Genomic DNA, 27,069 nt, shown 5'->3' with positions numbered 1-27,069 from the left:
GGACGTCCCGCCCCGCCCCATCCGGTCCGGCCAGCTCGGCCTCGGCGGCAGCGGCTGCGGAGAAGGCGTGCGAAGGTAGGAGTCCGGCAGTGCGCGCGTGCCCGGGGGCTGGACGGACGCGCTCCCGGCGAAGGAGGCCACTCGCCTGGGGGCGGGCTGGAGCCATGTTCCGGGGCTAGGGGCGCTGTGGTCGCCGCGCCCGCCGCTGCCCGGCGCCGAAGGCCAAGAGAGCATTCCCGACGGGCTCCGCAGATTCCCCGCCGCGTCCTGCCGCCCATCCTGCCCGGATTGTTGCGGGCCGGGGGTGCGACAGGAGGCCGAGGCCTGCCCGGGCGCAGTGGCCTGTAGGGCGCAGCCGTCCCTCCGCCGGTCGGGGTCCCCTCGCTCCGCGGGCGGCCGTGGGAGGCCCTCGCGACGGCCGCTGCCCCCCGCAGATGCCCTCTGCAGCTCCTGCGTGCGGGCCCCGCCCTGCACTGCCCTCCTCGTGTGGGACCCGTTTTCGTCTTCTTTGCAGCCCTGCTGAGTCGGAAGTATCTCCATTGTGCGGATGGGGAAACTGAGGCTCGGAGCGCGCAGTTGCGCTGGCCACGGAGGCAGGGCCGCCGGATGCTGTGCGGGGATGAGGCCCTGCACCCCTTGCGCCTCTCACCATGGGGCCTCAGGCCCCTGTGCCCGGCAGCGTCTCTGGAGTGGGCATTTTGAACGAGCTCCCTCTTGATTTTCACAGCCTAACGACCGTGCTGGGGCGGATGTCTGCCCCTCTGGTGACCAGGTCACAGCTCCCTCGGGAGGACGATTGACTGGGGAATGGGGACCCTGGGGAGGGGGCCTTCAGGGTGCCATCTGTCTGTTTACGCCAGAAAACAGAGATTTCTGTTTTCTTTCGCTGGGCTCACAGCAGGTGCTTATTAAACAGATCTTGTGGCGGGAACAGAGGCCAGCTGGGTTCAGGCAAGACTCCAGGAGTCAACCCCTGGATCTCGAGGCTCCCCACCCGCGCACATTTCCCTGACTTAACCCTCCCCTCCCCAGTCTTTCAGCCCTTGGAGGGGAGGCCCCCTTTCCACCCAGGTGGCTCCTGTGGGGGTCACTCCCTGGTTTTCACCCTGAACTTCTGGGATGCGGCAGATGCTGGTTATGTGTTCACTGGTGTCCTTCTCTGATCCCCGTCTGTGGCTGACACAGTCCGTGACCCAACATGACCCCAGCCAGAGCTAAGGGGAATCATTTCTTTTTCCATTTAACATCCTATATTATTACTTGGCTGTTAGCATTCATTAATTCATTCATCAGCTCTTCATGGAGCTTTGGCCTTAGCCCATGCACTGTGAAAGTGGCAGTGAACTAAGCCAACCTGTCACTTTGGGAGGCTGAGGTGGGAGGACCGCTTGATCCCAGGAGTTGGTGACTAGCCTGGGCAACATCTCATCTCTACAACAAGTAAAAAATTAGCCAGACATGGTGGCACGCACCTGTGGTCCCAGCTACTCAGGAAGCTGAGGTGGGAAGATCCCTTAAGCCCAGGAGGTCAAGGCTGCAGTGAGCCATGATTTTGCCACTGCACTCCAGCCTGGACAACAGAGCAAAACCTTGTCTCAAACTAAAAAAAAAAGGAGACAGACAACATACATGTTGGAGAAAATGGAACAGCCACTGGAGGGACCTCTTTAGCTGAGAGTCGGGGGTAGCTCCCTCAGAAGGTGATTCTTTTGAGCAAAAATCTGGCTGACAAGCGGGAGTCAGCTGTGCAAAGGAAGAAGGAAGTGCTTCCCAGGCAGAGAAAATGGCAGTGCAAAGGCCCAGAGGTGGGTGCATGCTTGGTGTTTGAGGATTCAAGAAGGCCATGAGCAGCCGGGTGTGGTGGCTCACACCTGTAATCCCAGCACTTTGGGAGGCCAAGGTGGGTGGATCACTTGAGGTCAGGAGTTTAAGACCAGCCTGGCCAACATGGTGAAACCTCTTCTCTACTAAAAATGCAAAAATTAGCTGGGCGTGGTGGTGCATGCCTATAATCCCAGCTACTTGGGAGGCTGAGATAGGAGAATCGCTTGAACCCAGGAGGCGGAAGTTGCAGTGAGCTGAGATCGTGCACCACTGCACTCCAGCTCCAGCGTGGGCAACAGAGCAAGACTCTGCCTCAAAAAATAAAAATAAAAAATAAGGCCGTGAGCGATGGGGAGAGAGAAGGAGATGAGGTGGGAGAAGTGGAGTGGGGTCAGATCTGGTGGGCCCTGTGGGCCATGGAAGGACTTTGAACTTCATTTTAGGTGCGGTAAGGGCTAGTAGAGGGCTTTGGGTAGGGGAGGGGTATGACCTTTACTGTGTGAAACTTGAGTGGGTGAGGGGATGAGCAGGGAAGCAGAGAGACCCTTGGGGAACCATCTCAGCAGTCCAGGCAGTGGCTTATATAATACACATCGGCGTCCTGGGGTGGTGCCAGGCACACAGCAGGCGCTGCAGGATGGCAGTCATTGCTGTTACTGTTTTTGTTTATTTGAGACAGGGTCTTGCTCTGTCACCCAGGCTAGAGTGCAGTGACACAACCACAGCTCATTGCAGCCTCAACCTTCCAGGCTCAAGCAATCCTCCTGCCTCAGCCTCTCAAGGAACTGGGACTACAGGAGGTGCATGCCACCATGCCAGGCCAATTTTTTGTATTTTTTTTAGCAGAGATGGAGTCTCACTGTGTTGCCAGGGCTGGTCTCAAACTCCTGGGCTCAAGCAGTCCTCCTACCTCGGCCTCCCAAAGTGTTGGGATCACAGGTGTGAGTCACTGCACCCGGCTTGCTGTTATTATTTAAAACTCTGGGCTAGGCGCAATGGCTCATTCCTGTAATCCCAGCACTTTGAGAGGCCGAGGCAGGTACATCACTTGAGGTCAGGAGTTTGAGACCAGCCTGGCCAACATGGTGAAACCCTGTCTCTACTAAAAATACAAAAATTAGCTGGGTGCGGTGGCCCATACCTGTAATCCCAGCTACTCAGGAGGCTGAGGCAGGAGAATTGCTTGAGCCCAGGAGGCGGAGGTTGCACTGAGCCGAGATCGTGCCACTGCAGTCCAGACTGGGTGACAGAGCAAGACTCCATCTCAGTAACAAAACAAAACAAACAAACAAAAAACAAAAACCCTTTGGAATCAGGCACACCTAGGTCGTGGCTGTAACTTGAGATCTTTGTGGTTGGGTGCATTGGAGCCAATTATTTAACTTCGCTGAGACTTCATGCTGTCATCTGTAAAGTGAGTAGGGTGGTGCCGGGAGTGTTAAAGCAGGTAAGGGACAGATGTAATGTTTTGGGCACAGGGCCTGGCTCGTGGTTGGTTCAATATTTTTGTCATAATTTCTAGTCAGCAGCAGGAGGATAGAGAAGGGGTAAGCGGGTAAGAGCAGCTGCTATGTTTGAAATGAGTAATCTTTGAGGGGCTTTTTGGCTAGTTCCTGCCGCTAGCCCTGGCAAAAGGCAGGTTTGGAGGGTGGTAGTGGGGAGGGAAGGGTACAAAGGGTGTCTCCTCTGTATTTGGTCACCAAATAATGGCTCAGCATCTAGAACAAGGCACAGGGTTCTAGCTTGGGTACTAGAAAGAGCCAATAATACTCATGATAGTAATGATAACAGTAATAATAGCCAACACTTACCCGCTGTTGAACTGCAGGTAGTAATTAAGGTAACACTAGCTAATGTGATAGTGAAACCCTGAATCCTCAGAGGCTTAGCACAATAGAAGTTTATTTCTCATTCATGAAAGGTCCTGTTGGGTGTTTGGCAGGTGGCTTTCTATGTGGTGACCCAGGGACTGAGATCCCTTCTGTCTTGTGGTTCCGGCATCCCCTAGGACCTTGGAGTTATTTCCTTCTAGCTGATGGACCAGGAAGGAGAGAAATAATTTTATGGGCCAAGCCTAAAGTGGCACACTTTCTTTCTGTCTTAATTCTATGGACCAGAACTTGACCACATGGCCATATGTGACTGCAAGAGAGTCTGGGAAATAGCTTTTAGCCATATTCCTAAGAGGAATCGGAAATGCTTTGTGGTGAGCACATTGCAGTTCCTGCCACACCATATCCAGGCATATAGCTTAGCACAGGGTATTTTATTTAATGCTCATGCTAGAATCAGGCACTGTTATTATCCCATTTTGCAGATGAGGAAACTGAGGCTCAGAGAAGTAAAGACGCTGGTGCAGGGTCACACAGCTGGTGAGGGGCTGGTGAGCCAATACAGGAGTCCAGGTGGCCAGATGCTGAAGCTGTTAGCATCCAGATTTCTAAGAGGAATTCAGTCATTTTTTTTTTTGGAGAATTGGGTGGAAGCAGTGGACACATACACGGGGTTCAGATACGACTTCCTGGGACCCACAGAACCCAGCAGGACTCTGGGGGAGAACTTTGGGGATGGAGCCGAGGGTGGGTGTCACCTGGTGACAGGGGCTGACATCCTGTCCCCTTCCCCCAACCTTTAGGGCTGTGGTCAGGAGAAGGCACAGAATAGTTCAGTCCCTGAAGGACATCTGGGGTCCCCTCTGCTGAGCTGGGCATGCAGGGCTGCACATGCTGGCCCAGGGGTATTTGTGGCTTCCCCCCTGCTCTTGTGGGCAGGTGTGTAGCCTGTAGAGGGGATTTTTGGAGGCTGCCTAGAGGTAGAAGAGTGGGCGTCCCTGGGGTTTGTAGTGGCAGCTCTATCTGCTGGCTGGATTAGTTTTCTTTTCTTTGTTTTTTTTTTTTGAGACAGAGTCTCGCCCTCTGTCACCCAGGCTGGAGTGCAGTGGTGCGATCTCAGCTCGCCGCAACCTCTGCCTCCCAGTTTCAAGTGATTCTTGTGCCTCAGCTTCCCGAGTAGCTGGGACTACAGGCACCCACCACCATGCCCAGCTAATTTCTGTATTTTTAGTAGAGACGGGGTTTCACCACGTTGGCCAGGCTGGTCTAGAATTCCTGACCTCAAACGATCCACCTGCCTCGGCATCCCAGTGTTGGGGTTACAGGAATGAGCCACTGCACCTGGCCAGTGGCTGGTTTGGTTTTGCCCAAATCTGGCTTGCTTGCCATTGCAACTTGGCAACATTTATCTTTTCGGTCCTGTTTCTTGGTTTTCCATTTGCAGGGCAGGTTCCTTAGTTGGGTGTGAGCGGTCCAGCCTGGACTGATGAGCATTTATACAGCACCGTGGCATTCTGGGTCTGACCTAGATACAGAAGTAGAGCCTTAAAGCGCAAATGCCTCGGCCTTGCCCTTCAGTCACTCATTGGGAGGCTGCTGGTCTAAGTGGAATGAGCTTTGGGCTCACCACTTCCCTGAAGCATGTCGCCTTGAATAGGTGAGAGCCCAATGTCTCTGAACCTCAGTTTTCTCATCTGGAAATGGGTTGAAGTAAGGATTTAATGAGATAATGTGAATATGCCCCCTTTGGGGCACAGCATGGAGCAGCTGGCACTCAGGGGCGGAGGGCTGAGACATAGCAGTGTAGCAGGACGAGCCGCAGGCAAAACTACTCAGACACCAGGTTAAAGAAGGAAGGAGCTTTATTCGGCAGGGAACTTTGGGAGACTTGCGTCTTAAAAGCCGAGCTCCTCGAGTGAGCAATTCCTGTCCTTTTTCAGGGCTTACAACTCTAAGGGCAGGAGCCCAGACAGGTGATGCTAATGACAATAGGAACAGTGGCCACCATTGGCTAATAGCTCACCACCTGCCGGGTGTGGTAGGTATTCTTAGTCTCATTTTTTTGTTGTTTTTGGTAGGACAGAGTCTCACTATGTTGCCCAGGCTGGTCTCAAACTCCTGGGCTCAAGCAATTCTCCCACTGTGGCCTCCCAAAGTGCTGGGGTTACAGACCTGAATCACCACACTCGGTCTAGTATCATTTTATTTTATTTTATTTTATTTTTTTGAGACAGACTCTTGCCCTGTCACCCAGGCTGGAGTGCTGTGGCACAATCTTGGCTCACTGCAACCTCCTCCTCCCGGGTTCAAGTGATTCCCCTGCCTCAGCCTCCTGAGTAGCTGGGATTACATGCACATGCCATCACACCCCAGCTAATACTATCACATCTTACGTAAGAGGACACTGAGGCTCAGAGAGGCAAAGTCAGTGTCCCTGGTGCACCCAGCTAGTGGGGGCTGGAGTGGGTGTGAAGGGGCCAGAAGCTTCCCAATAAGTGCCTGAAGGGCAAGGCTGGGGCATTTGTAGTTCGCGGCTCTACCACTGTGTCTAGGTCAGACCTAGGAATGCCGCAGGTGTTGCATAAGTGTTCATCAGTCCAGGCTGGACCGCTCATGCCCAACTAAGTGCCTAACCTGATTTGGGTGATCTCACAGCCTGCATTCTTTGCCCTACACCTGTTGTGGGAAAACGTAAATCCTCTCATTCTTAACTAACCATGGGACCCCCGTTCTGGGCCAGCAAATATGATCCCGAATACTTAGGACTCTGGCCTTTCCCGCTGCATGGCTACTGACCCCACCCCCTGGGCTTGGAGGGCTCTAGGACCCAACAACCTGCGGAGGGTGAAGAGTGTGTGAGGTCCTGACCTCCAGATGTCTGCCCTCGTTTCCTCCTCCCATTCCCTCTTCTCTCTCCTACCTCCTTTTCTCTCCCTTCTCCCCTCTCTTCATCCTTCCTCTTCCTTTGGCTCCCTGCCTCTGCTTCCCTCCTCTCCTGTCCTTTCCCATCCCCTCCCCTCTCAGCCCCCATCCTGGAGCCTAGAGTTGCGGAGGCAGCTGCAGGAGAAGCAGGCCTCCTACCGGTGCAAGCTGCAGGCCTACCTGGAGGGCCAGCAGCGGAAGGCCCAGCTTGTGCAGCGGCTGCAGAGCAAGGTCAGGGCCACCCACTCCTGCTCCTGCCCTCCCACCTGTTCACTTTGCCCCGCCCCAACACCTGGGGCTCACCATCAGCTCCCCATCCCCAGATTCTCCAGTACGAGAAGAGGTGCTCAGAGCTGGAGCAGCAGCTGCTGGAGAGATCTGGAGAGCTGGAGCAGCAGCGGCTGAGGGTGGGTGCCAGTGTGGGGCAGGGGCAGGCCCTGCCCTCCACCTGCCCAGCCTGATGCTTTAACCTCTCTCCCAGGACACAGAGCACAGCCAAGACCTGGAGAGTGCCCTCATCTGGCTGGAGGAGGAGCCGCAGAGGTGAGGGCGCAACAGGGAGGGCCAGGGCTGGCAGGATGGCCCTGTGCGCGAGCCCCTACTGATCCCCTGTGCCCCATTCAGGAGTGCCAGCCTGGCCCAGGTGAATGCCATGCTCCGAGAACATCTGGACCAGGCAGGCTCCGCCAACCAGGCTCTGAGTGAGGACATACGAAAGGTGACCAGCGACTGGACACGCAGGCGCAAGGAGCTGGAGCAGCGGGAGGCGGCATGGAGGCGCGAGGATGAGGTGGGCTTGGGGGTACAGGGAGGCCAGCTTGACCCAAGGGGAAGGGGCACTGCAGAGGAGGGAGGACTCAGAAGCCTGGAGAGGGAGAGGGAGCACTGTCCAAGGGAGCATGTTAGCAGAAGTAAATAGCCGTCATCACAATAGCTGGTCTTTATCAATGTGTAGCATGTACCATGTGCATGGTGTGCATTGACCTTTGTTCCTCATGATAACTGCATGTGGTAGGTGCTGTCATCCTCCTCATTTTAAAGAGAGGTTAAGGCCGGTCACGGTGGTTCACGCCTGTAATCCCAGCACTTTGAGAGGCTGAGGCAGGCGGATCACTTGAGGTCAGGAGTTCAAGACCAGTATGGCCAACATGGTGAAACCCCGTCTCTACTAAAAATACAAAAATTAGCCGGGCGTGGTGGTGCACACCTGTAATCCTAGCTATTTGGGAGGCTGAGAGATCGTGCCACTGCACTCCATCCTGGGCAACAGAGCAAGACTCTGTCTCAAAATAAATAAATAAATAAATAAATAAAGAGAGGTTAAGTAACCTGCCCACAGTCATGCAACTGGCAGCTGGGATGCAAAGCTAGGTCCCTTGCATTTTTGCCCTTCGTTGCTGCCTCTTGCAGCCAAAAGAGGACTTGAAACCCAGGTCCCTGTGCAGGAGGGAGCCATGAGGCTTGGGAGGCTGAGCGTGGCCGCTGAGACACAGCTCTGTGCACAGACCCACAGGAAGACCCACTCCCTGAACGACGGTGCCTCCCGGGATGGTCGGAGATGTGGGAAGCAGGGGAGGGAGTAAACCCGCTCTCACCCCAACCCTTCCCTCGGCATGTCTTCCCTCCAGTCCTTCAATGCCTACTTCAGCAACGAGCACAGTCGCCTGCTCCTCCTCTGGAGGCAGGTGGTGGGGTTCCGGCGGCTGGTCAGCGAGGTGAAGATGTTCACTGAGAGGTGAGGCCTGGCCAGGGATGGGCAGCAGCTGAGAGCCAGCCCTGCTCTTTACATCCAACTTAACTCAGTTGAATTTCAGTTCAACTCAGTGCACCTGCTGTGTGCACAAGGGCCTGTGAGGACACAGAGGCAGCTTGTAATAACCATTACCACAGTCGGGGCAGTCAGCATTTATTAGATGTTTACTCTGGGCTAGGCTCTTTGTATATTTCATTTCAACCAATATTCACAGCTTCCCTGTGAGGTAAGAACTATGTTCATTCACATATTACAGATGAGGACATTGAGGCACAGAGAGGTTGAGTGATCTTCCTGAGGTCACACAGTAGTACATAAGTGGCTGAGTCAGTTTGAAGTTCCTGATTGATTGATTGATTGATTGATTTTGAGACGGAGTCTCGCTCTGTCGCCACACTGGAGTGCAGTGGCACGATCTTGGATCACTGCAACCTCCACCTCTTGGGTTCAAGCAATTCTCCTGCCTCAGCCTCCCGAGTTGCTGGGATAACAGGCACATGCCGCCACGACTGGCTAACTTTTTTTTGTAGTTTCGTAGATACGGGGTTTTACTATGTTGCCCAAGCTGGTCTTGAACTCCTGAACTCAGGCAATCTGCCAGCCTCAGCCTCCCAAAGTGCTGGGATTATAGGCATGAGCCACCACGCCCGGCCAAAGTTCCTGATTTTAATCCACTAGAATATCCAGCTTTGCTACCAAGGACTTCACAGCCTCTAGTGATGAAAAGATGTAGATCCCCAAAATTCTAGACTGAGGAAGCGAGTGGTCAGTGATATGTACATGGGACAGAGGGAAGGTCCTAGAGGCTCAGAAGGATGGGAGGGGTGGGGAGGTCAGAAAAACCACTTTGTGGAGATGGAATTTCTCAGAACCTCAAGGGATGGGTAGGGTTGAAGCAGAGCAGCAGGCACTCCAAGCAGGAGCAAGGCATGAGCAAAGGCATGGAGGTGGGAGCCCATGACAGCCAGGGGGGTTGCAAGGAAGAGCTGGTACAGGGAAAGGAGAGCCTGTCTCAGTGGGGGAGCTTGGGCCTGCCTGATCTTTGAGCAGGGGTGTCTGATCGGTGTGAGCAGTCAGCTCAACAGTAGTGTCGGGGAGACTGTGGAGAGAGCCCCAAGGGAGGAGGCCAAGGTGATTCATTCAGTGCATTAAAAACAGTTAGTAATCTTTTCATTTCTTTATGGCTCACTACAGCCTCGGCCTCATGGTCTCAAGCAATCCTCCTACCTCAGGTCCTGTGTAGTTGGGACCACAGGTGCATGCCACCAGGCTTGCTGATTTTTTTATTTCTTGTAGAGTCGAGGTCTCACTTTGTTGCCGAGGCTGGTCTTGAACTCCTGAGCCCAAGTGATCCTCCTGCCTTGACCTCCCAAAGTGCTGGGATTACAGGTGTGAGCAACCACACCTGGTTTAATAATCTTTTCTTAATATTATCAAATAGCCAGTGTCTAAATTTTCCATATGTCTCATAAATGTCACAGATAGGCCAGGTGCATTGGCTCATGCCTATAATCCCAGTACTTCGGGAGGCCCAGGTGGGCGGATCGCTTGAGATTAGGAGTTCGAGACCAGCCTGGCCAACATGGTGAGACCCACATCTCTACTAAAAATACAAAAATTATCCAGGTGTGGTGACACATGCCTGTAATCCCAGCTACTGGGGAGGCTGAGGCCCCAGACTCGCCTGAACCCAGGAGGCGGAGGTTTCAATGAGTCGAGATCACACCACTGCACTCCAGCCTGGGTGACAGAGTGAAACTCACTCTCTCAAAAAAGTCACAGATAGTCTTGCTTTAGATTTTTCTTTACAATTTGTTTGAATCTAGATCCATAGACATTTACAAAATGTAAATGGTTGCTTTGTCTTTTTTTTTTTTTTTTTTTTTTTTTTGAGATGGAGTCTCACTTTGTTGCCCAGGCTGGAGTGCAGTGGTGTGATCTTGGCTCACTACAAACTCTCCCTCCTGGGTTCAGCAATTCTATGGCTTCAGCCTCCTGGGTAGCTGGAATTACAGGCATGCCGCACCATGCCCAGCTAACTTTTGCATTTTTAGTAGAGATGGGGGCTTCACCATGTTGGCCAGGCTGGTCTTGACCTCAGGTGACCCACCTACCTTGGTCTCCCAAAGTGCTGGGATTACAGGCCCGAGCCACTGTGCCCAGCCCCTGCTTTGTCTTTTAAGTCCCTTTTAACTTATTTGTTCAGGAAACTGGGCCAATTGTCCTTGGAGATTCTCATGGTCTGGATTTTGCTGGTTGCATCCTTATGGTGTCAATTAACATGTTTCTTTATCCCATGTATTTCCTGTAAATTGGATGTTGGATCTAAAGCTAGGTCAGATTCAGGTTCTTCTACTTGCTTTTTTTTTTTTTTGATCAAGACTCCATAAGTAGAATGTATTCTTCCAGCAGGATGCCCCTATGCCTGGTGTCTCTCTTTTCAAGATCCAACCCACTCATCAGAGGCTACAAAACTGTGAGCTTCTCATTTAGTCACTCCTTTGTATATTAATTAGAATTCTGGAATGAGGCACTTTCTCTGCTTATTATTGGATAACCAGTGGTACTGTTCATTCAGGAAAGGAAAGGATTTAACCTGTATTATGGACTGAAAATACATTTTTTTTTTTTTTTTTTTTTTTTATACTTTAGTTTTGGTACATGTGACAATTGCAGTTTGTTATATGTTCATGTGCCTGTTGATTTCCTGCACCATTACTGTTATTTAGCATTAGGTGTATTCCTATGCTGTCCTCCCTCCCCCCCACAACATCCCGAGTTGATGTTCCTTCTGTGTCATGTTTCATTGTTCATTCCCCTATGAGAGAACATGCGGTGTTTGGTTTTTTGTCCTTGCGATAGTTTACTGTTGTCATCCAGGCTGGAGTGCAGTGGCACAATCACAACTCACATTAGGCTTGACCTCCCAGGCTCAAGTGATCCTCCCACCTCAGCCTCCCAAGTAGCTGGGACTACAAGTGTGCACCACTATATCTAGCTAATGTTTGTTTGTTTGTTTGTTTTTAGAGACAGGGTCTTGCTATGTTGCCCAGGCTGGTCTCGAACTCCTGGGCTCCAGCAGTGCACCTGCCTTGGCCTCCTAAAGTGCTGGAATTACAGAAATGGGCCACCAGGCCTGGCCCTAAAATATGTTTTTAAGGCCAGGCGCGAGGGTGGCTCACACCTGTAATCCCAGCACTTTAGGAGGCTGAGGCGTGTGGATCACCTGAGGTCAGGAGTTCAAGACCAACCTGGGCAACATGGTGAAACCCCGTCTCTACTAAAAATACAAAAATTAGCTGGGAGTGGTGATGTATGTCTGTAATTCCAGCTACTCGGGAGGCTGAGGCAGGAGAATCGCTTGAACCTGGGAGGCGGAGGTTGCAGTGAGCCGAGATCGCACCACTGCACTCCAGCCTAGGAGACAGAGCGATACTCTGTCTTAAAAAAAACTAAAACAACAAAAAAAAATTTTAAGTAGCTTTTAAATTTTTATATTTTACTTTTGATTAAGTCACATGTTCACAAGGTTCACATTTCAAAAGGATACACAGTAAAATGGCTCCCTGTCACCTCTGACCCCTGATATTCCCCTTCCCTCCTTGGAGGCAAGAAGCATTATCAGCTTCTTTTTCTTTTTTATATACAATTTTTTTCTTTTTTCTTTTTTCTTCTTTTTTTTTTTTTTTTTTTTTTGGCCACCAAGTTACCATGAGAAGCGTTATCAGTTTCTTTTCTTTTTGTTTCTTTTTTGAGATGGAGTCTTGCTCTGTCTCCCATGCTGGAGTGCAGTGGCACGATCTTGGCTCACTGCAACCTCCGCCTCCTGGGTTCAAGCAATTCTCCCACCTCCACCTCCCAAGTAGCTGGGATTACAGGCATGGGCCACCACACCCAGCTAATTTTTGTATTTTCAGTAGAGATGGGGTTTTGCCATGTTGGCCAGGCTGGTCTCGAACTCCTGAGCTCAGGTGATCCTCCCGCCTCAGCCTCACAAAGTGCTGGGATTACAGGCATGAGCCACCGTGCCTGGCCTATCAGTTTCTTAAGTGACCTTCCAGGGTTATCTTACATAATCAAATAAAGCAGATCACACACACAGAGAGACACACAGACACACGCACACTTTTTTGCATATACGCCTGGTAAAGTTTCATCTTCATAGTTCTTGAAGATGCTTTCTTCACCTACTAGTTATAACTGGGAGGTGGCTCTGTGTCAGGCCAGGAAGAACTTTTCCACTGGTTTTTGTGTTTTGTTTTGTTTTGTTTTTTTGAGATGGAGTCTCACTCTGTCCCCCACGCTGGAGTGCAGTGGCCCAATCTCGGCTCACTGGAAGCTCCGCCTCCTGGGTTCACACCATTCTCCTGCCTCAGCCTCCCGAGTAGCCGGTACTACAGGCGCCCGCCACCTCATCTGGCTAATTTTGTTTTTGTATTCTTAGTAGAGACGGGGTTTCACCGTGTTAGCCAAGATGGTCTCAATCTCCTGACCTCGTGATCCGCCTGCCTCGGCCTCCCAAAGTGCTGGGATTACAGGCGTGAGCCACCAAGCCCGGCCTTCCACTGGTTTTTCTTGGCCACAGAGTGTTCCACAGAATGGATGTACCATCATGTACTTAGTAGCAGTCCCCTTTTGATAGACATTTAGGTTGTCACCAGGATTTTTTACATGAGCAATGCTGCAGTGAACCTCCTTGTCCACAAGCCATCTCCTCCGTGCTGGGGTATATCTTTGGATACGTTCTTAGAGGAGGAGCTGGTGGGGAAGGTCCTATGCACGCATAGTTTTCGGAGCTCTCCCTCAGTGCCCTCCATTGTGGTTGTACTCACCCTCCCACCAGCTGTGTAGGGGAGGGCCTGTTACCCCAGAGCCCCTCCCTGTGTATTATGTGACCCCTTTTTTTTTTTCCCCAGTCTGATAGTGGACAAATGGAATCCCAGTGTAGGGTTTTTTTTTTCTTCCTCTTTAGTTTTTGAGATGGAGTCTCGCTATGTTTCCCATGCTGGCCTCAAACTCCTGGGCTCAAGCAATCCTGCCTCATCTTCCCACATAGCTGGGACTGCAGGTGCATGCCACCACACCCAGCCTAGTATAGTTTTATTTTTATTTTATTTATTTATTTATTTTGAGATGCAGTCTTGCTGTGTCGCCCAGGCTGGAGTGCAGTGTCATGATCTCGGCTTACTGCAGTCTCCACCTCCTGGGTTCAAGCAATTCTCCTACCTCAGCTTCCCAAGCAGCTGGGACTACAGGAGTGCGCCACCACGCCTGGCTAATTTTTTGTATTTTTAGTAGAGATGGGGTTTCACCATGTTGGCCAGGCTGGTCTCGAACTCCTGACCTCACATGATCTGCCCACGTCGGCCTCCTGAAGTGCTGGGATTATAGGTGTGAGCCACCATGCCCTGCCCCAGTGTAGTTTTAATTTGTAGTTGGGAGTGAGCCCCATCCCATCCCCAGCCTGTGCTCTCTCCCCAAGGGACCTGCTGCAGCTGGGAGGGGAGCTGGCCCAGATATCACGAGCTGTCCAGGAGGTGGGCCTGGGACTGAGCACAGGCCTGCGGCTGGCAGAGAGCCAGGCCGAGGCAGCCCTGGAGAAGCAGGCCCTGCTGCAGGCCCAGCTGGAGGAGTAGCTGCGGGACAAGGTGCTCTGCGAGAAGGACCTGGCCCAGCAGCAGATGCAAAGCGACCTGGACAAGGCTGACCTCAGTGCCAGGTGGGTACCTGGTGGGTGCCGCACGAGGCAGGCTTCCCTGCAGAAGGTAAAACTGGAGAGTTGGGGAGAAGGGAGCATCTGTTCACTAGGGGCAGGGCCTTCCTCTGTGAGCTCAGCCAGTCTTCCCATGCACTGAGGTTCCGAAGACACTTGGCCAGTGTATATCATAAACAGCTTAGCCTCCGATGACAGAACTTGTGGCCAGGTGCGGTGGCTCACACCTGTAATCCCAGCACTTTGGGAGGCCAAGGTGGGGGGATCACCTGAGGTCAGGAGTTCAAGACCAGCCTGTCCGACAGGCGAAACCCTGTCTCTACTAAAAATACAAAAATTAGCCGGGTGTGGTGGCGCGTGACTGTAATCCCAGCTACGAGGGAGGCTGAGGCAGGAGAATCGCTTGAACCCAGGATGTGGAGGTTGCAGTGAGCCAAGATCACATCACTGTATTCCAGCCTGGATGACAGAGCGAAACTCCATCTCAAAAAAAAAAAAAAAAAAGAACTTGTGCCCCTTACTCCTGCCACCTGGACAAGTCCTCAAGTGCTTTCCCATGAGATAAAGCTGATGGGAACCTCATTCCCATTTCACAGATGAGAAATGTGAGGTCTGGAGAGGAGCTGGGACTTGTCTAAGGTCACACAGCCAGGGAGGTGGATGTTATCGTCCCTGCCTCGGGTTTGGAGAAGGATGCTGGACACAGAGCTAGTGGATTTGAGAGGCAGGGGTGGTCCCCTATTCACCTCTGTTGCTCCCCCAACTCCAGAGTGACAGAGCTGGGCCTGGCAGTGGAGCATCTTCAGAAGCAGAATCTGGAGAAGGATCAGGTCAACAAGGACCTCACTGAGAAGCTTGAGGCCCTGGTGAGCTGCAGCTGCCCCTGAGATGGGGCAGGGTGGGATGGGGTACCGGCCAGATCCATGGACGCAGGCTTAGGGCTGGGCTGCCTGGGCCACCCCCAGCATCCCACTCACACTCAGGTTCAGCCCTCACAGGTGTGCAGGCTTCGTGGGAAGCACACTCACCTCCTCCATCCCATTTCTTCCTCCCAGCAGCCCTGTAGCGTCATCCTCATGACACAGATGGGGAAACTGAGGCCCAAGAGGGGAAATGCTTGTCCAGTCTCAGAGCCAGTAAGCGGGAGAGTTGGGACTTGAACTCGTGTCTGTGCTCTCCAGGTCCAGATGCTGCCTCTGGCAACCCAGCTGCCCACCCCCACACAGCCTGGTTTGGTTACCCCTCTGTGTGGGGCCTGGCCTGGGTTCTAGGTCCAGCTCTCCTCCAGTCGACTTTGTGACCTGGGGCAGGACACAGCTCTTCTCTGGGCCTGGTCTGTTCAGTGAGGGCCTCGGGCCTGCTGTGGGGTCTACCAGGTGGCTGGCCTATGGACATGGCTTCAGAGGCCACCTGATCAGTGGTGGGCCAGGGAGGGAGGGAAAGGGGAGGTTTCAGGTAAGACAGAACCCCGACCACCCTTTGTCTCCCTCACCGCACTCCAGGAATCCCTATGGCTACAGGAGCCGGCAGCCCTGGAGACAGAGGATGGAGAGGGGCTACAGCAGACCCTAAGGGACTTTGCACAGGTGTGAGCCCAGAGAGGTGGGAAGAGAGCGCCCTGCCAGGCAGTCCCAGGCTCCCCCGCCACATCTTTCGGTGGCCTGGGACTGAACTGCAAATGGGTGGGGGCCTGGGACCCAGGCTGTAGCTGCTCAGCACCCCTGCTAGCTCACCCAGCCTCTGCCCTGGGGAGCCCCCAGTCTCAGAGGGGAGGCACGGCCCTTACGGAGCCCACCTGTGAGCGACGCCAAATGATGTCTTCCCAATAAACGGGAGGCCTCAGCGGCGAGCTGAGGACTGAGCTAGTGAAGGAGGTGAAATCAGGAAGGCTTCTTTTTTTTTTGAGACAGAGTCTCGCTCTGTCACCCAGGCACCCAGGCTGGAGTGCAGTGGCGCGATCTCGGCTCACTGCAAGCTCCAGCTCCCGGGGTCACGCCATTCTCCTGCCTCAGCCTCTCCGAGTAGCTGGGACTACAGGCGCCCGCCACCATGCCCGGCTAATTTTTTTTTTTGTATTTTTAGTAGAGATGGGGTTTCACCGTGGTCTCGATCTCCTGACCTCGTGATCCACCCGCCTCGGCCTCCCAAAGTGCTGGGATTACAAGCGTGAGCCACCGCGCCCGGCCAGGAAGGCTTCTTGTAAGAGGGCGCATTTGGAATGAGGCGGCCCCCAGCCTCGCCTGGGCGTCTTTGCCCAGCTATCCCCGCGATTCCTAACTCGGCAGCCTCCTTCTGCCTCCCTCGCCTACCCTCAGGCCGTCTCGTCAGACGCTGAGAGCCGCGTACAGCTGAGCAGCTCCCAGCGCACCGCGGATGCCTCCGAGGGCAGCCTGCGGGGGCTCTCGGGCCAGGGGACCCCGTCCCCACCGCGGCGCTCCTCACCTGGCTGAGGCCGTTCACCCCGCCGAGGCCCTTCCCCGGCCTGCTCAGACTCCTCCACGCTCGCCCTGATCCACTCCGCCCTGCACAAGCGCCAGCTGCAGGTCCAGGTAGGAAGGGGCTTGAGCGTTCTGGGCGCAGCCAGAGGCCCGGGGGAGGGGCTCGCGCCCTCCGGGCGGGGGTGGGTCCGGGGCCAGGGTCGAGGGAGGAGTCTGAGCGCCCTGGGGTGCAGCCAGAGCCCTGAGAAATAGTTTCTGAGGGTGTCAGGACCCCCGAAGAGATGGCCAAGAACTCTGCGGTGAAACCGAGCCCAGAAGTGGGGATGCTTGGGTAGCTGGGGGTGGGTGCTTGGGCAGCTGGTGGAAGGAGGAGGCTGCGGCAGTGTTAGGGTCCTGGTAGAGAGGGAGACAAGTCCGTGATCATACAGAGCCAGGACCCTGGGAAAAGGTCTAGAAAGGGGAATCAGAGCCTAGGATGAGAGCTTGGGAACTAGGGGCAGAGCCAGGGTAGGGAGGAGTCTGAGAGTGGAACCAGGATGCAAGGGGGAGGAGCCTGGGAGCCCTGGGGGTGGGGTCAGAAGACAAGTGTGCCTGAGGGTTTGTCTGGCATCCGTGGGGGCTTTAATAGTTGTCCGGGACCCCAGGGAGGTGAGGGCTCAGAGGGTGGTGAGCGCACATAGGAGGGGAGCGGAAGCCTGGCCGTCAGGCCTAGGCCCCTATCCTGCCCCAGGCCAGGTCCAGGCCCTGGACCCCGCCTAGCGTAGGCTAGTGTGTATCCCTGGAACCAGAAGAGAGTAGGTGGCTCTGGAGGCCTGAAAGGACCCCCCTCGACTCTGTGATCCCCACTCCCCAGGACATGCGTGGGCGCTATGAGGCAAGCCGGGACCTGCTGGGCACCCTGCGGAAGCAGCTTAGCGACAGCGAGAGTGAGCGTCGGGCCCTAGAGGAACAGCTGCAGCGCCTGCGGGACAAGACCGACAGCGCCATGCAGGCCCACGAGGACGCCCAGCGCGAGGTGCAGCGGCTGCGGAGCGCCAACGAGCTCCTGAGAAGGTGCCGGGGAGGTCTGAGCTGGGGGGTGCGCAAGAATAAGTCAGCGTCTGGGCATAACACCAGTCAAGCCTTATGCGTATGGCTCTGTACTAATATGGTCACCACTAGCTGCATGTGCCTATTCACGTTTATTTATTTATTTTTAAAATGGAGTCTCGCCCTGTCGCCCAGGCTGGAGTGCAGTGGCGCGATCTCGGCTCACTGCAAGCTCCACCTCCTGGGTTCACGCCATTCTCCTGCCTCAGCCTCCCGAGTATCTGGGACTACAGGCCCCTGCCACCACGCCCAGCTAATTTTTTTTTTTTTTTTTTTTTGAGACGGAGTTTCATTCTGCGGCCCAGGCTGGAGTGCAGTGTGCGATCTCGGCTCACTGCATCCTCTGCCTCCCGGGTTTAAGTAATTCTCACCTCAGCCTCCGAAGTAGCTGGGATTATAGGTGCCCACCACCATGCTTGGCTAATTTTCTTCTATTTTTAGTAGAGACGGGGTTTCACCATCTTGGCCAGGCTGATCTTGAACTCCTGACCTCGTGTTCCACCCGCGTCCATCTCCGAAAGTGCTGGGATTACAGGCATGAGCCACCGCGCCCGGCCAACATTTATTTGTTAGTATTCAGTTTCATTTTGTTTTGTTTTGTTTCGCTTTGTTTTGAGGCATGCTTTTGCTCTGTTTCCCAGGCTGAGGCACAATTGGTCCATCACAGCTCACTGTAGCCTGGAACTCCCAGACTCAAGTGATCCTCCCACCTCTACCTCCCAACTGCCCCTAGTTGGGGGCCAGAGCCTGGGCCTGGCCTGGGGAAGGATATGGGACCGAAGCCTGAGAGTTAGGTTTCCACTCCCTTCCTCTGTGCCCTCACCACCCTCTGAGCCCTCACCTCCCTGGGTTCCTGGGCAACTCTGATCTTAGCCCCGAGGATACTAGACAAGCCCCCAACATTTCTAAAATTTTTTAGAGATGGGGGTCTCACTATGTTGCCCATGCTGGTCTTGAACTCCTAGCTTCAAACACTCCTCCCACCTCAGCCTCCCCAATTGCTGGGATTACAGGCATAAGCCACTGTGCCTGGCTCTATTAAAATTTAATTAAAATTTTCAAAAAGTGAAAATTCAGGCTGGGTGTGGTGGCTCACACCCAGCTGGCTGGCCAACATGGTGAAACCCTGTTTCTACTAAAAATACAAAAATTAACCAGGCATGGTGGCATGCTCTTGTAATCCCAGCTACTCAGGAGGCTGAGGTGGGAGAATCACTTGAACCCCGAAGGCAGAGGTTGCAATGAGCCAGGATCGTGCCACTGCACTCCACTCTGGGAGACAGAGTGAGACTCCGTCTCAAAAAAAAAAAATAATAATAATAATGCTGGGCACAGTGGCTCACACCTGTAATCTCAGCACTTTAGAAGGCCAAGGCGGGCGGATCATGAGGTCAGGAGATTGAGACCATCCTGGCTAACACAGTGAAACCCCGTCTCTACTAAAAATACAAAAAGTAAATTAGCTGGGCATGGTGGCAGGCACCTATAGTCCCAGCTACTCGGGAGACTGAGGCGGGAGAATGGCCTGAACCCGGGAGGCAGAGCTGGCAGTGAGCCGAGATGGTGCCACTGCACTGCAGCCTGGGCAACAGAGCAAGACTCCGTCTCAAAAAAAAAAAAAAAAAAAGAAAAAATTCAGTTCTTTAGTTGCCCTAGCCACATTTCAAGCACTCATCAACCATACATGGCCATAGAACATTTCCGTCATCTCAGAGAGTTCTATTGCCAGCACTATTTTGGACTGTATTTCTTGGAGTTTTTTTTAGAGATGGGGTCTTGCTATGTTGCCCAGGATGGTCTCAAACTCCTGGCCTCAAGTGATTCCCCTGCCTCGGCCTCCCAAAATGCTGGGATTAGAGGCATGAGCCACCATGCCTAGCCTTGAAGATTTTTTTTTTCTCTTAATTTGAGACAGGGTCTTGTTCTGTCACCCAGTCTGGAGTGCAGTGGTGTGAACTCAGTTCACTGCAACCTCCACCTCCTAGGCTTAGGTGATCCTCCCACCTCATCCTCCTGAGTAGCTGGGACTACAGGCACACACCACCATGCCTGGCTAATTTTTCTGTTTTTTGTAGAGATGGGATTTCGCCATGTTGCCCAGGCTGATCTCTAACTCCTGAGCCCGTCTCGGCCTCCCAAAGTACTGGGATTATAGGTGTGAGCATCGTGCCAGGCACCCTGAAGATTTTTAAGACAAGAAATTACCCACTTCTTAGCTGCCAGGTTGTTTTTGATATTTTGTTGTTTGGTTTTTCTCTTCATAAATGTAACCATCTAATGAAAAGTTTGAAAAATAGGAATAAAAAGACAGCGCTCTCTCACAGCCTCATCTGCCCATCCTAACTCATTTAGAGCACTGGTTTTCCTTCCCATTGTGTTGCCTGGCAGTGAGATAGCAAACGTTTCCTGCACACCTACTGTGTGCCAGGCTCTTGGCCGAATGTTTTATATGTACTCTGTGATTTAGTCTTCCTGTGAAACTCATGCAATGCGGAACTCTGTTACTGTAAGCTTGAGAGACTCGCTCAGACTCACAGAGTGTGTGGCTGGGGGTGGCAGGGTGGGAATTGGAATTCAGGTCCATGTGAGAGTAAACCCAGGCTTTCCATGCCTGGAAAGGAGGAGGTCTTTTTTTTTTTTTTTTTTTTTTTGAAAAGGAGTCTTGCTCTTTCACCCAGGCTGGAGTGCAGTGGCGCGATCTCCGCTCACTGCAGGCTCCGCCCCCCGGGGTTCACGCCATTCTCCTGCCTCAGCCTCCCGCGTAGCTGGGACTACAGGTGCCCGCTACCTCGCCCAGCTAATTTTTTGTATTTTTAGTAGAGACGGGGTTTCACCGTGTTAGCCAGGAGGGTCTCGATCTCCTGACCTCGTGATCCACCCACCTCAGCCTCCCAAAGTGCTGGGATTACAGGCATGAGCCACCCCGCCCGGCCGAGAAGGTCTTTTTAAGTAGTTGTGTTCACAGCAAACATCCCATTTCACATTCTGCTATTTTTACTTAACAGCACATTGTCGACTGGGTGCCGTGGCTCACACCTGTAATCCCAGCACTTTGGGAGGCCAAGGCGGGTGGATCACTTGAGGTCAGGAGTTTGAGACCAGCCTGGCCAACATGGCGATACCTCATCTCTACTAAAAATAAAAAAATTGGCCAGGCACAGTGGCTCACTCCTGTAATCCCCGCACTTTGGGAGGCTGAGGCAGGAGGACCACCTGAGGTCGGGAGTTCGAGACCAGCCTGACCAACATGGAGAAACCCTGTCTCTACTAAAAATACAAAATTAGCCATCCGTGGTGGCACATGCCTGTAATCCCAGCTACTTGGGAGGCTGAGGCAGGAGAATCGCTTGAACCCGGGAGGTGGAGATTGCGGTGAGCCGAGATCACACCATTACACTCCAGCCTGGGCAACAAGAGCGAAACTCTGTGTCAAAAAAATAAATAAATAAAAATAAAAGTAAAATATAAAAAAATTAGGGCCAGGTGCAGTGGCTAACACCTGTAATCCCAACACTTTGGGAGGCCGAGGCGGGCAGATCACTTGAGGTCAGGAGTTTGAGACCAGCCTGGCCAACATGGTGAAATCCCACCTCTAACTAAAAATGCAAAAATTAGCTGGGCGTGTTGATGGGCACCTCTAATCCCAGCTACTTGGGAGGCTGAGGCAGGAGAATCGCTTGAACTCTGGAGGTGGAGGTTGCAGCAAGCCGAGATTGTGCACTGCACTCCAGCCTGGGTGACAGAGTGAGACACCGCCTAAAAAAAAAAAAAAGAATTACTGGGTGCAATGGCTCACGCCTGTAATCCCTGCACTTTGGGAGACCGAGGCAGGCAGATCACGAGGTCAAGAGATCGAGACCATCTTGGCTAACACAGTGAAACCCCATCTCTACTAAAAATACAACAAATTAGCCAGACGTGGTGGCGGGCGCCTGTATTCCCAGCTACTTGGGAGGCTGAGGCAGGAGAATGGCATGAACCTGGGAGGTGGAGCTTGCAGTGAGTGGAGATCACGCCACTGCACTCCAGCCTGGGCGACAGAGCGAGACTCCGTCTCAAAAAAAAAAAAAAAAAAAAAAAATCACGTCATGAAGTTTTTTTGCACCTACTGCCAGTGGGGAACATGGCAGCTCACGGCAAGTCTTTGGGGTCCCAGTTGTTCCCTTCTCTTCCCTCCCCTGCCGTGGCCACCATGTGCCTGTGTAGCAGGAAGCTGTGGGATGTGTAGACTCAGCTGTATCAGGCTTCCCAGAATTGCGAGGCATGGGGTGTTCTAGGGGGCATTTCCTGGTCACATGGCCTAGCAGAGCTGGTGGCACAATTGCTGTGTGTCCCAGGAGCCTAGCTTGTCCTCTTCTACATGGTAGGGTGCTTGGAGATCACGCCAGCACTGCCATCCCCTCCAAGTGGGCAGGCTGGAGAGAAGGAAAGCCAGGTTCTTCGGCTGGAGGGTGTGAGTGAAATGAGTCAGCCATGGACAGGGTGGTCAGGGAAGGCTTCCTGGAGGCAGGTGCCTCGGAAGACTGGAGGATGTAGCTCATGGCTAGAGGAGCAGCCAGCCACCTTCCCTGCAGAGAGCAGCCCCAGCATCCCCTCTGCTCCCCCTCCCCTTGTCCTGAAGGGAGAAGAGCAACCTGGCCCACAGCCTGCAGGTGGCCCAGCAGCAGGCCGAGGAGCTGCGGCAGGAGCGGGAGAAGCTGCAGGCTGCCCAGGAGGAGCTGCGGCGCCAGCGGGACCGGCTGGAGGAAGAGCAGGAGGACGCAGTGCAGGATGGCGCGTGGGTGCGCCGGGAGCTTGAGCGCAGGTGAGCAGCATCTCGCCACCCTGCCAGGGCCCTTCAAATGTGCCTCGGGTCCCCTGACAGTGCCCCTGGGGGTTAGGGAGCACCCACTGGGTCCTGGGCCTCCTACCGTCTGGACCCCTCTGATGTCGGGTTTTCTAACCAGACCCATTTCAGGAAACTGGGGCTCAGGGAGGTATAGTCACTTACCTGGGGTCAGAGAACTAGTTAAAAGGTAGAATTTGGTTGATAATAACAATAATTAAAATAACAGTAGTAATATTAGTATTTTTACAATTTAGTTATGATAATAATAATATTCTTACTAATTTCACTAAGTGCCAGATACCATTTTAAGCAATTCAGTTCTCTCATTTAACTCTATGATAACTCTGTGACATAGAAGCTGTTATCTCCATTTTGTGGATGGTAAACTGAGGCACAGAGAAGCCATGTCACTTGCCCCAGGTCACACAGCTAGTTAGCAGAAGAGCCAGGATTTGAACCCAGACATTCCGCCTTCAGAGTTAACCTCTTCACCACTGCGCTGCTTACCTCTCTGGGACGTGATCCATGATGATATTTAGTAGACTGTGGTGGAGCATATTATTCTTGTTTCTGAAGGTCCTTGGGGAGATGTGTCAGGCACTATTTTAAGCACATGTGAAGTTTGTATCCTTAAAACAGGCCGGGAGCGGTGGCTCACGCCTGTAATCCCAGCACTTTGGGAGGCCAAGGCAGGCAAATCGCCTGAGGTCAGGAGTTCGAGACCAGCCTGACCAACATGGGGAAACCCCGTCTCTACTAAAACTACAAAAATTAGTCAGGCATGGTGTTGAGCACCTCATCCCAGCTACTCGGGAGGCTGAGGCAGGAGAATTCCTTGAACCTGGGAGGCAGAGGTTGCAGTCAGCCAGAATCGCACCACTGTACTCCAGCCTGTGTGACAGAGCAAGACTCCGTCTCAAAAAAACAAACAATGTCATGAGGCAAGTGTTGCCTCATTTTGCAGATGTGAAAATGGAGGCCCAGGGTCATGGAGCTAAGCGGTAGTGGGCTTTGTTGCTCTGTGGCTCAGGCTCTTTCTCTCCAAACTCCTGCCTCAGGCCTGGTCCCCGGCCCAGCATCTCGCTGGCTGTAGGAGGTTCGGGGCAGGAAAGTGACATGGGCCACCCACCCGCCCTCTGTCCTGCAGCCATAGACAACTAGAGCAGCTGGAAGGGAAGCGCTCAGTCCTGGCCAAGGAGCTGGTGGAGGTGAGGGAGGCGCTGAGCCGTGCCACGCTGCAACGGGACATGCTGCAGGCCGAGAAGGCCGAGGTGGCCGAGGCGCTGACCAAGGTGGGTCCCTGTTTGCTGCACAACCACAAACCTACCTCTGACCCCTAGCCCCAAGCCTTCTCACTCTGGCAGGGACTGGTCCTAGTGTCAGGCAGACTTCTGAGCCTGGTCACAGACTGACCCCTTCCTTCTGGATACAGGCTGATCTTTGTCACAGGCCACAGACCTCTGGAGCTCTGGTCCCAGCCATAAGTGGACTGACCTCTCTTTATGGCCGTATCCCCGCCCTTCTGGATGCTCCTGGGGGCAGTGCCTATAGCTCAGGGTCATCCAGTGCCTGAAACTCAGCTCCTGGGGTCTGAGAGTTGGGGCCACAACCTAGAGAGTCCTTGGCGGGGTCATGCCCTGTCCGCTGCAGCCTGGGCTCTGAGCAGTGCTGTCCCTAGACGCTACTCAGGGGATCTTCTGAACTCTGGCCCTGTCCTGCAGCTTGAGCTATGTTTGCACGGCTCTGTGGTGGGTGGCTTTTAAATGGCTCATAAGCAGGCTTTCTGCGGTGATTTTTTTTTCCATCTCAAGCTGTGTCCCCTCCTTGTCTCCCCTCCCCTGTCTCCAAGGGTCCATCTCTCTGGGTCTCTTCTTGTGCCTCCTCACCTCCTCCCGACCTTTCTGCCTTTCCTCATCTCTCAGGGCCTGACCCTGCAGGCTGAGGCTGGCTGCATGGAGCTTGAGCTCTCCATGACCAAGCTGAGGGCAGAGGAGGCCTCCCTGCAGGACTCCCTGTCCAAGCTGAGCGCCTTCAACCAGAGCCTTGCTCAGGACAAGTTGGATCTGAACCGCCTTGTTGCCCAGGTACGCTGTGCACCTGCGGGCCCACCTGCCTTGCCCACCCATCCTCCCCACTCAGTGAGGCACCCCGGGCCCAGCCCTGCACCTGTCTTGGCCCCTGCCTCCCTTTCTGTCTCTGGTTCTCTGTCTGTCTGTCTATCCTCTCTAGGCGTCAAAGCACAGAAGTTCCATGGGCCTTCCTCATCTCCCCCTCCCCAGTGTCCCACATACCCAAGGGCACTGTCCCTCATTCCCTGGGAGCCTCCCCTGGGCTATTGTGGCTGGTGGGTGGGTGGAGGAGGCGTCCTGGTCCTGGGAGGGACACCCTGCTCACGAGGCCCCACTCCTTCCCGGCCCCCAGCTGGAGGAAGAAAAGGCCGCCCTGCAGGGCCGGCAGCGGCAGGCGGAGCAGGAGGCCATAGTGGCGCGGGAAGAGCAGGAGCGGCTGGAGGAGCTGTGATTGGAGCAGGAGGTGGCGTGGCAGGGCCTGGAGGGCTCCCTACGAGTGGCAGAGCAGGCCCAGGAGGCACTGGAGCAGCAGCTCCCCACGCTGCGCCATGAACGCAGCCGGCTGCAGGAGCAGCTAGTGCAGGTGGGCCAAGCTGTGTGTGGGGGTGGTGTGGAGAGCTTGTGGGCAGGCCGGGCTCCCAGCCCCCTGCATCCAGTCCTGGGTTAAGTCACAGGCACTGGAGCTTGCTTCTGGGTTAAATCCAGCCCCACTTCTGCTAGCTGGGGACCTTGGACAAGCTGCCCAACCTCCCCATACCTCAGTTGCCCCATCTATAACATAGGGCTAGCTGGGGGCAGTGGCTCACACCTATAATCCCAGCACTTTGGGAAGCCAAGGTGGGTGGATCACCTGAGGTCGGGAGATCAAGACCATCCTGGCTAACTCAGTGAAACCCTATCTGTACAAAAAATAGAGCTGGGTGTGGTGGCACATGCCTGTAGTCCCAGCTACTCAGGAGGCTGAGGCAGGAGAATCACTTGAACCCGGGAGGCAGAGGTTGCAGTGAGCCGAGATCGTGCCACTGCACTCCAGCCTGGGCAACAGAGCGAGACTCCGTCTCAAAAAATAATACTAATGATGAAGATTAATAACAGGTCAAGACTTTTTAGAATTGGAATCTTAGACTTTTGGGAACATCACATCTGGAAGAGACCTTAGGGTTTCAGGGATCCAGGGACCTTCATGCAGTGTCTATCCTGGAGCACCTGGGTTTCTGGGAGGGGCCTCTAGAGGATGGGGCAGGGGGTGCAGGAAGCAGGGTGCAGGTCTCCACCTTGAGGCCTGCTGAGCAGCTGCACTTGGGTCTGTTTTATATATTCAGCCTCTCTGCAAGTTTAGGGTAATACGAGGGTTCTGTTACTCCCAAAGCTGAGTGAGGGCCCTCTTTTTTGTTGTTTTTTTTATTTTGTTTTTTGTTTTTGAGACAGAGTCTTGCTCTGTTGCCCAGGCTGGAGTGCAGTGGCACGATCTTGGCCCACTGCAACCTCCACCTCCGGGGTTTAAGCTGTTTGCCTGCCTCAGCGTCCCACGTAGCAGGGACTACAGGTGTGCATCACCATGCTCAGCTAATTTTGTATTTTTAGTAGAGACAGGGTTTCACCACCTTGGCCAGGCTGGTTTTGAACTCTTGACCTCAAGTGATCCACCTGCCAAAGTGCTGGGATTATAGGTGTGCGCCACCGTGTCTGGCCGGGCCCTTGTTTTTGTAGACATGTGCATTGCAGATCTAGAGAAAGTCATGACTTACCTGCCCAAGTACATATAGCACATCAGGGCAGACCCTGGGCTCGAACCCAGGCCTTCTGCCAGGACTGGATTAGGCTCAGAGTTGGGGTGCTGCACGATGAGCAAGTTGGGGGATGCTGGGAGTTCTGCTCAGTCTGGGTGGGGGCCAGCTCTCCCGGCAGCTGAGCTGGTGGGAGCAGCAGCTGGAGCAGGCCCAGTGGGAGGCCCAGTGGCAGGTGGAGGCGCTGGAGCAAGCGGCCTGCGAGGTGTCCTGTTCCAGAACTACGCGCCCATGTGTGGGATTCACCCGGCTGACACTCTCCCGGTCCCAGAAGGTGCAGCAGCCAGCGCACAGCGGGTTTTGAGATTCCCGGTAGGTAGTTGTGTGTTCGCAGGAGTGTGGACGCCGCCCCTCCAGGGCTGTGACCCCGCCTCAGGGCCTTTTCCCTGGCACTGGCCATCAGGGCTCTTGGCTTTGATAGGCGATCCACCCTTTGGCTCCTCCCAGGAGCCATAGGGCCCTCCCTGCCTGCCCTCCACCCAAGTCGAGGGGCCTGAGCCGCACGCTCTCTCCTCTCAGGCCCTTCACTCAGGGTGTCAACAGAGGTGGGTCAGATGAGAAACCCAGATTTCTACACACACCTGGCTACAATGAGATGGCACCACTCCCCTTCCCCTGCAGAAGCAGACTCAGAAAAAGGTCATTAAAACAGAAGATTTCTATAAAATACGACAGTCTGATAACATAATACCCAAAAGTCCAAGTTTCCATTGAAAATCATTCATCAAGGCCGGGCGCGGTGGCTCACGCTTGTAATCCCAGCACTTTGGGAGGCCGAGGCAGGCGGATCACGAGGTCAGGAGATCGAGACCAT

General features: G+C 53.9%; 1 protein-coding gene across 1 annotated transcript; it reads left to right on the top strand.

Moving 5' to 3' along the window:
* Positions 1-26,559, top strand: LOC115832981 (rootletin-like; the record flags this gene model as incomplete). Its single annotated transcript, XM_030805031.1, is given in 16 exon segments — positions 1-75; positions 6,681-6,809; positions 6,902-6,985; positions 7,060-7,121; positions 7,203-7,368; positions 8,207-8,313; positions 13,814-14,050; positions 14,814-14,910; positions 15,547-15,630; positions 16,360-16,593; positions 17,336-17,535; positions 22,193-22,375; positions 23,547-23,691; positions 24,337-24,483; positions 24,821-25,051; positions 26,365-26,559. Coding segments are annotated over 16 exon segments (2,376 nt in total), but the record flags the coding sequence as incomplete, so codon positions are not given.
* Positions 26,560-27,069: the final 510 nt, after the last annotated feature.

Source organism: Nomascus leucogenys, chromosome 24, assembly GCF_006542625.1.
Source record: "Nomascus leucogenys isolate Asia chromosome 24, Asia_NLE_v1, whole genome shotgun sequence".
NCBI classification, from domain to species: domain Eukaryota; kingdom Metazoa; phylum Chordata; class Mammalia; order Primates; family Hylobatidae; genus Nomascus; species Nomascus leucogenys.
This window is presented reverse-complemented; position numbering and strand designations above follow the sequence as displayed.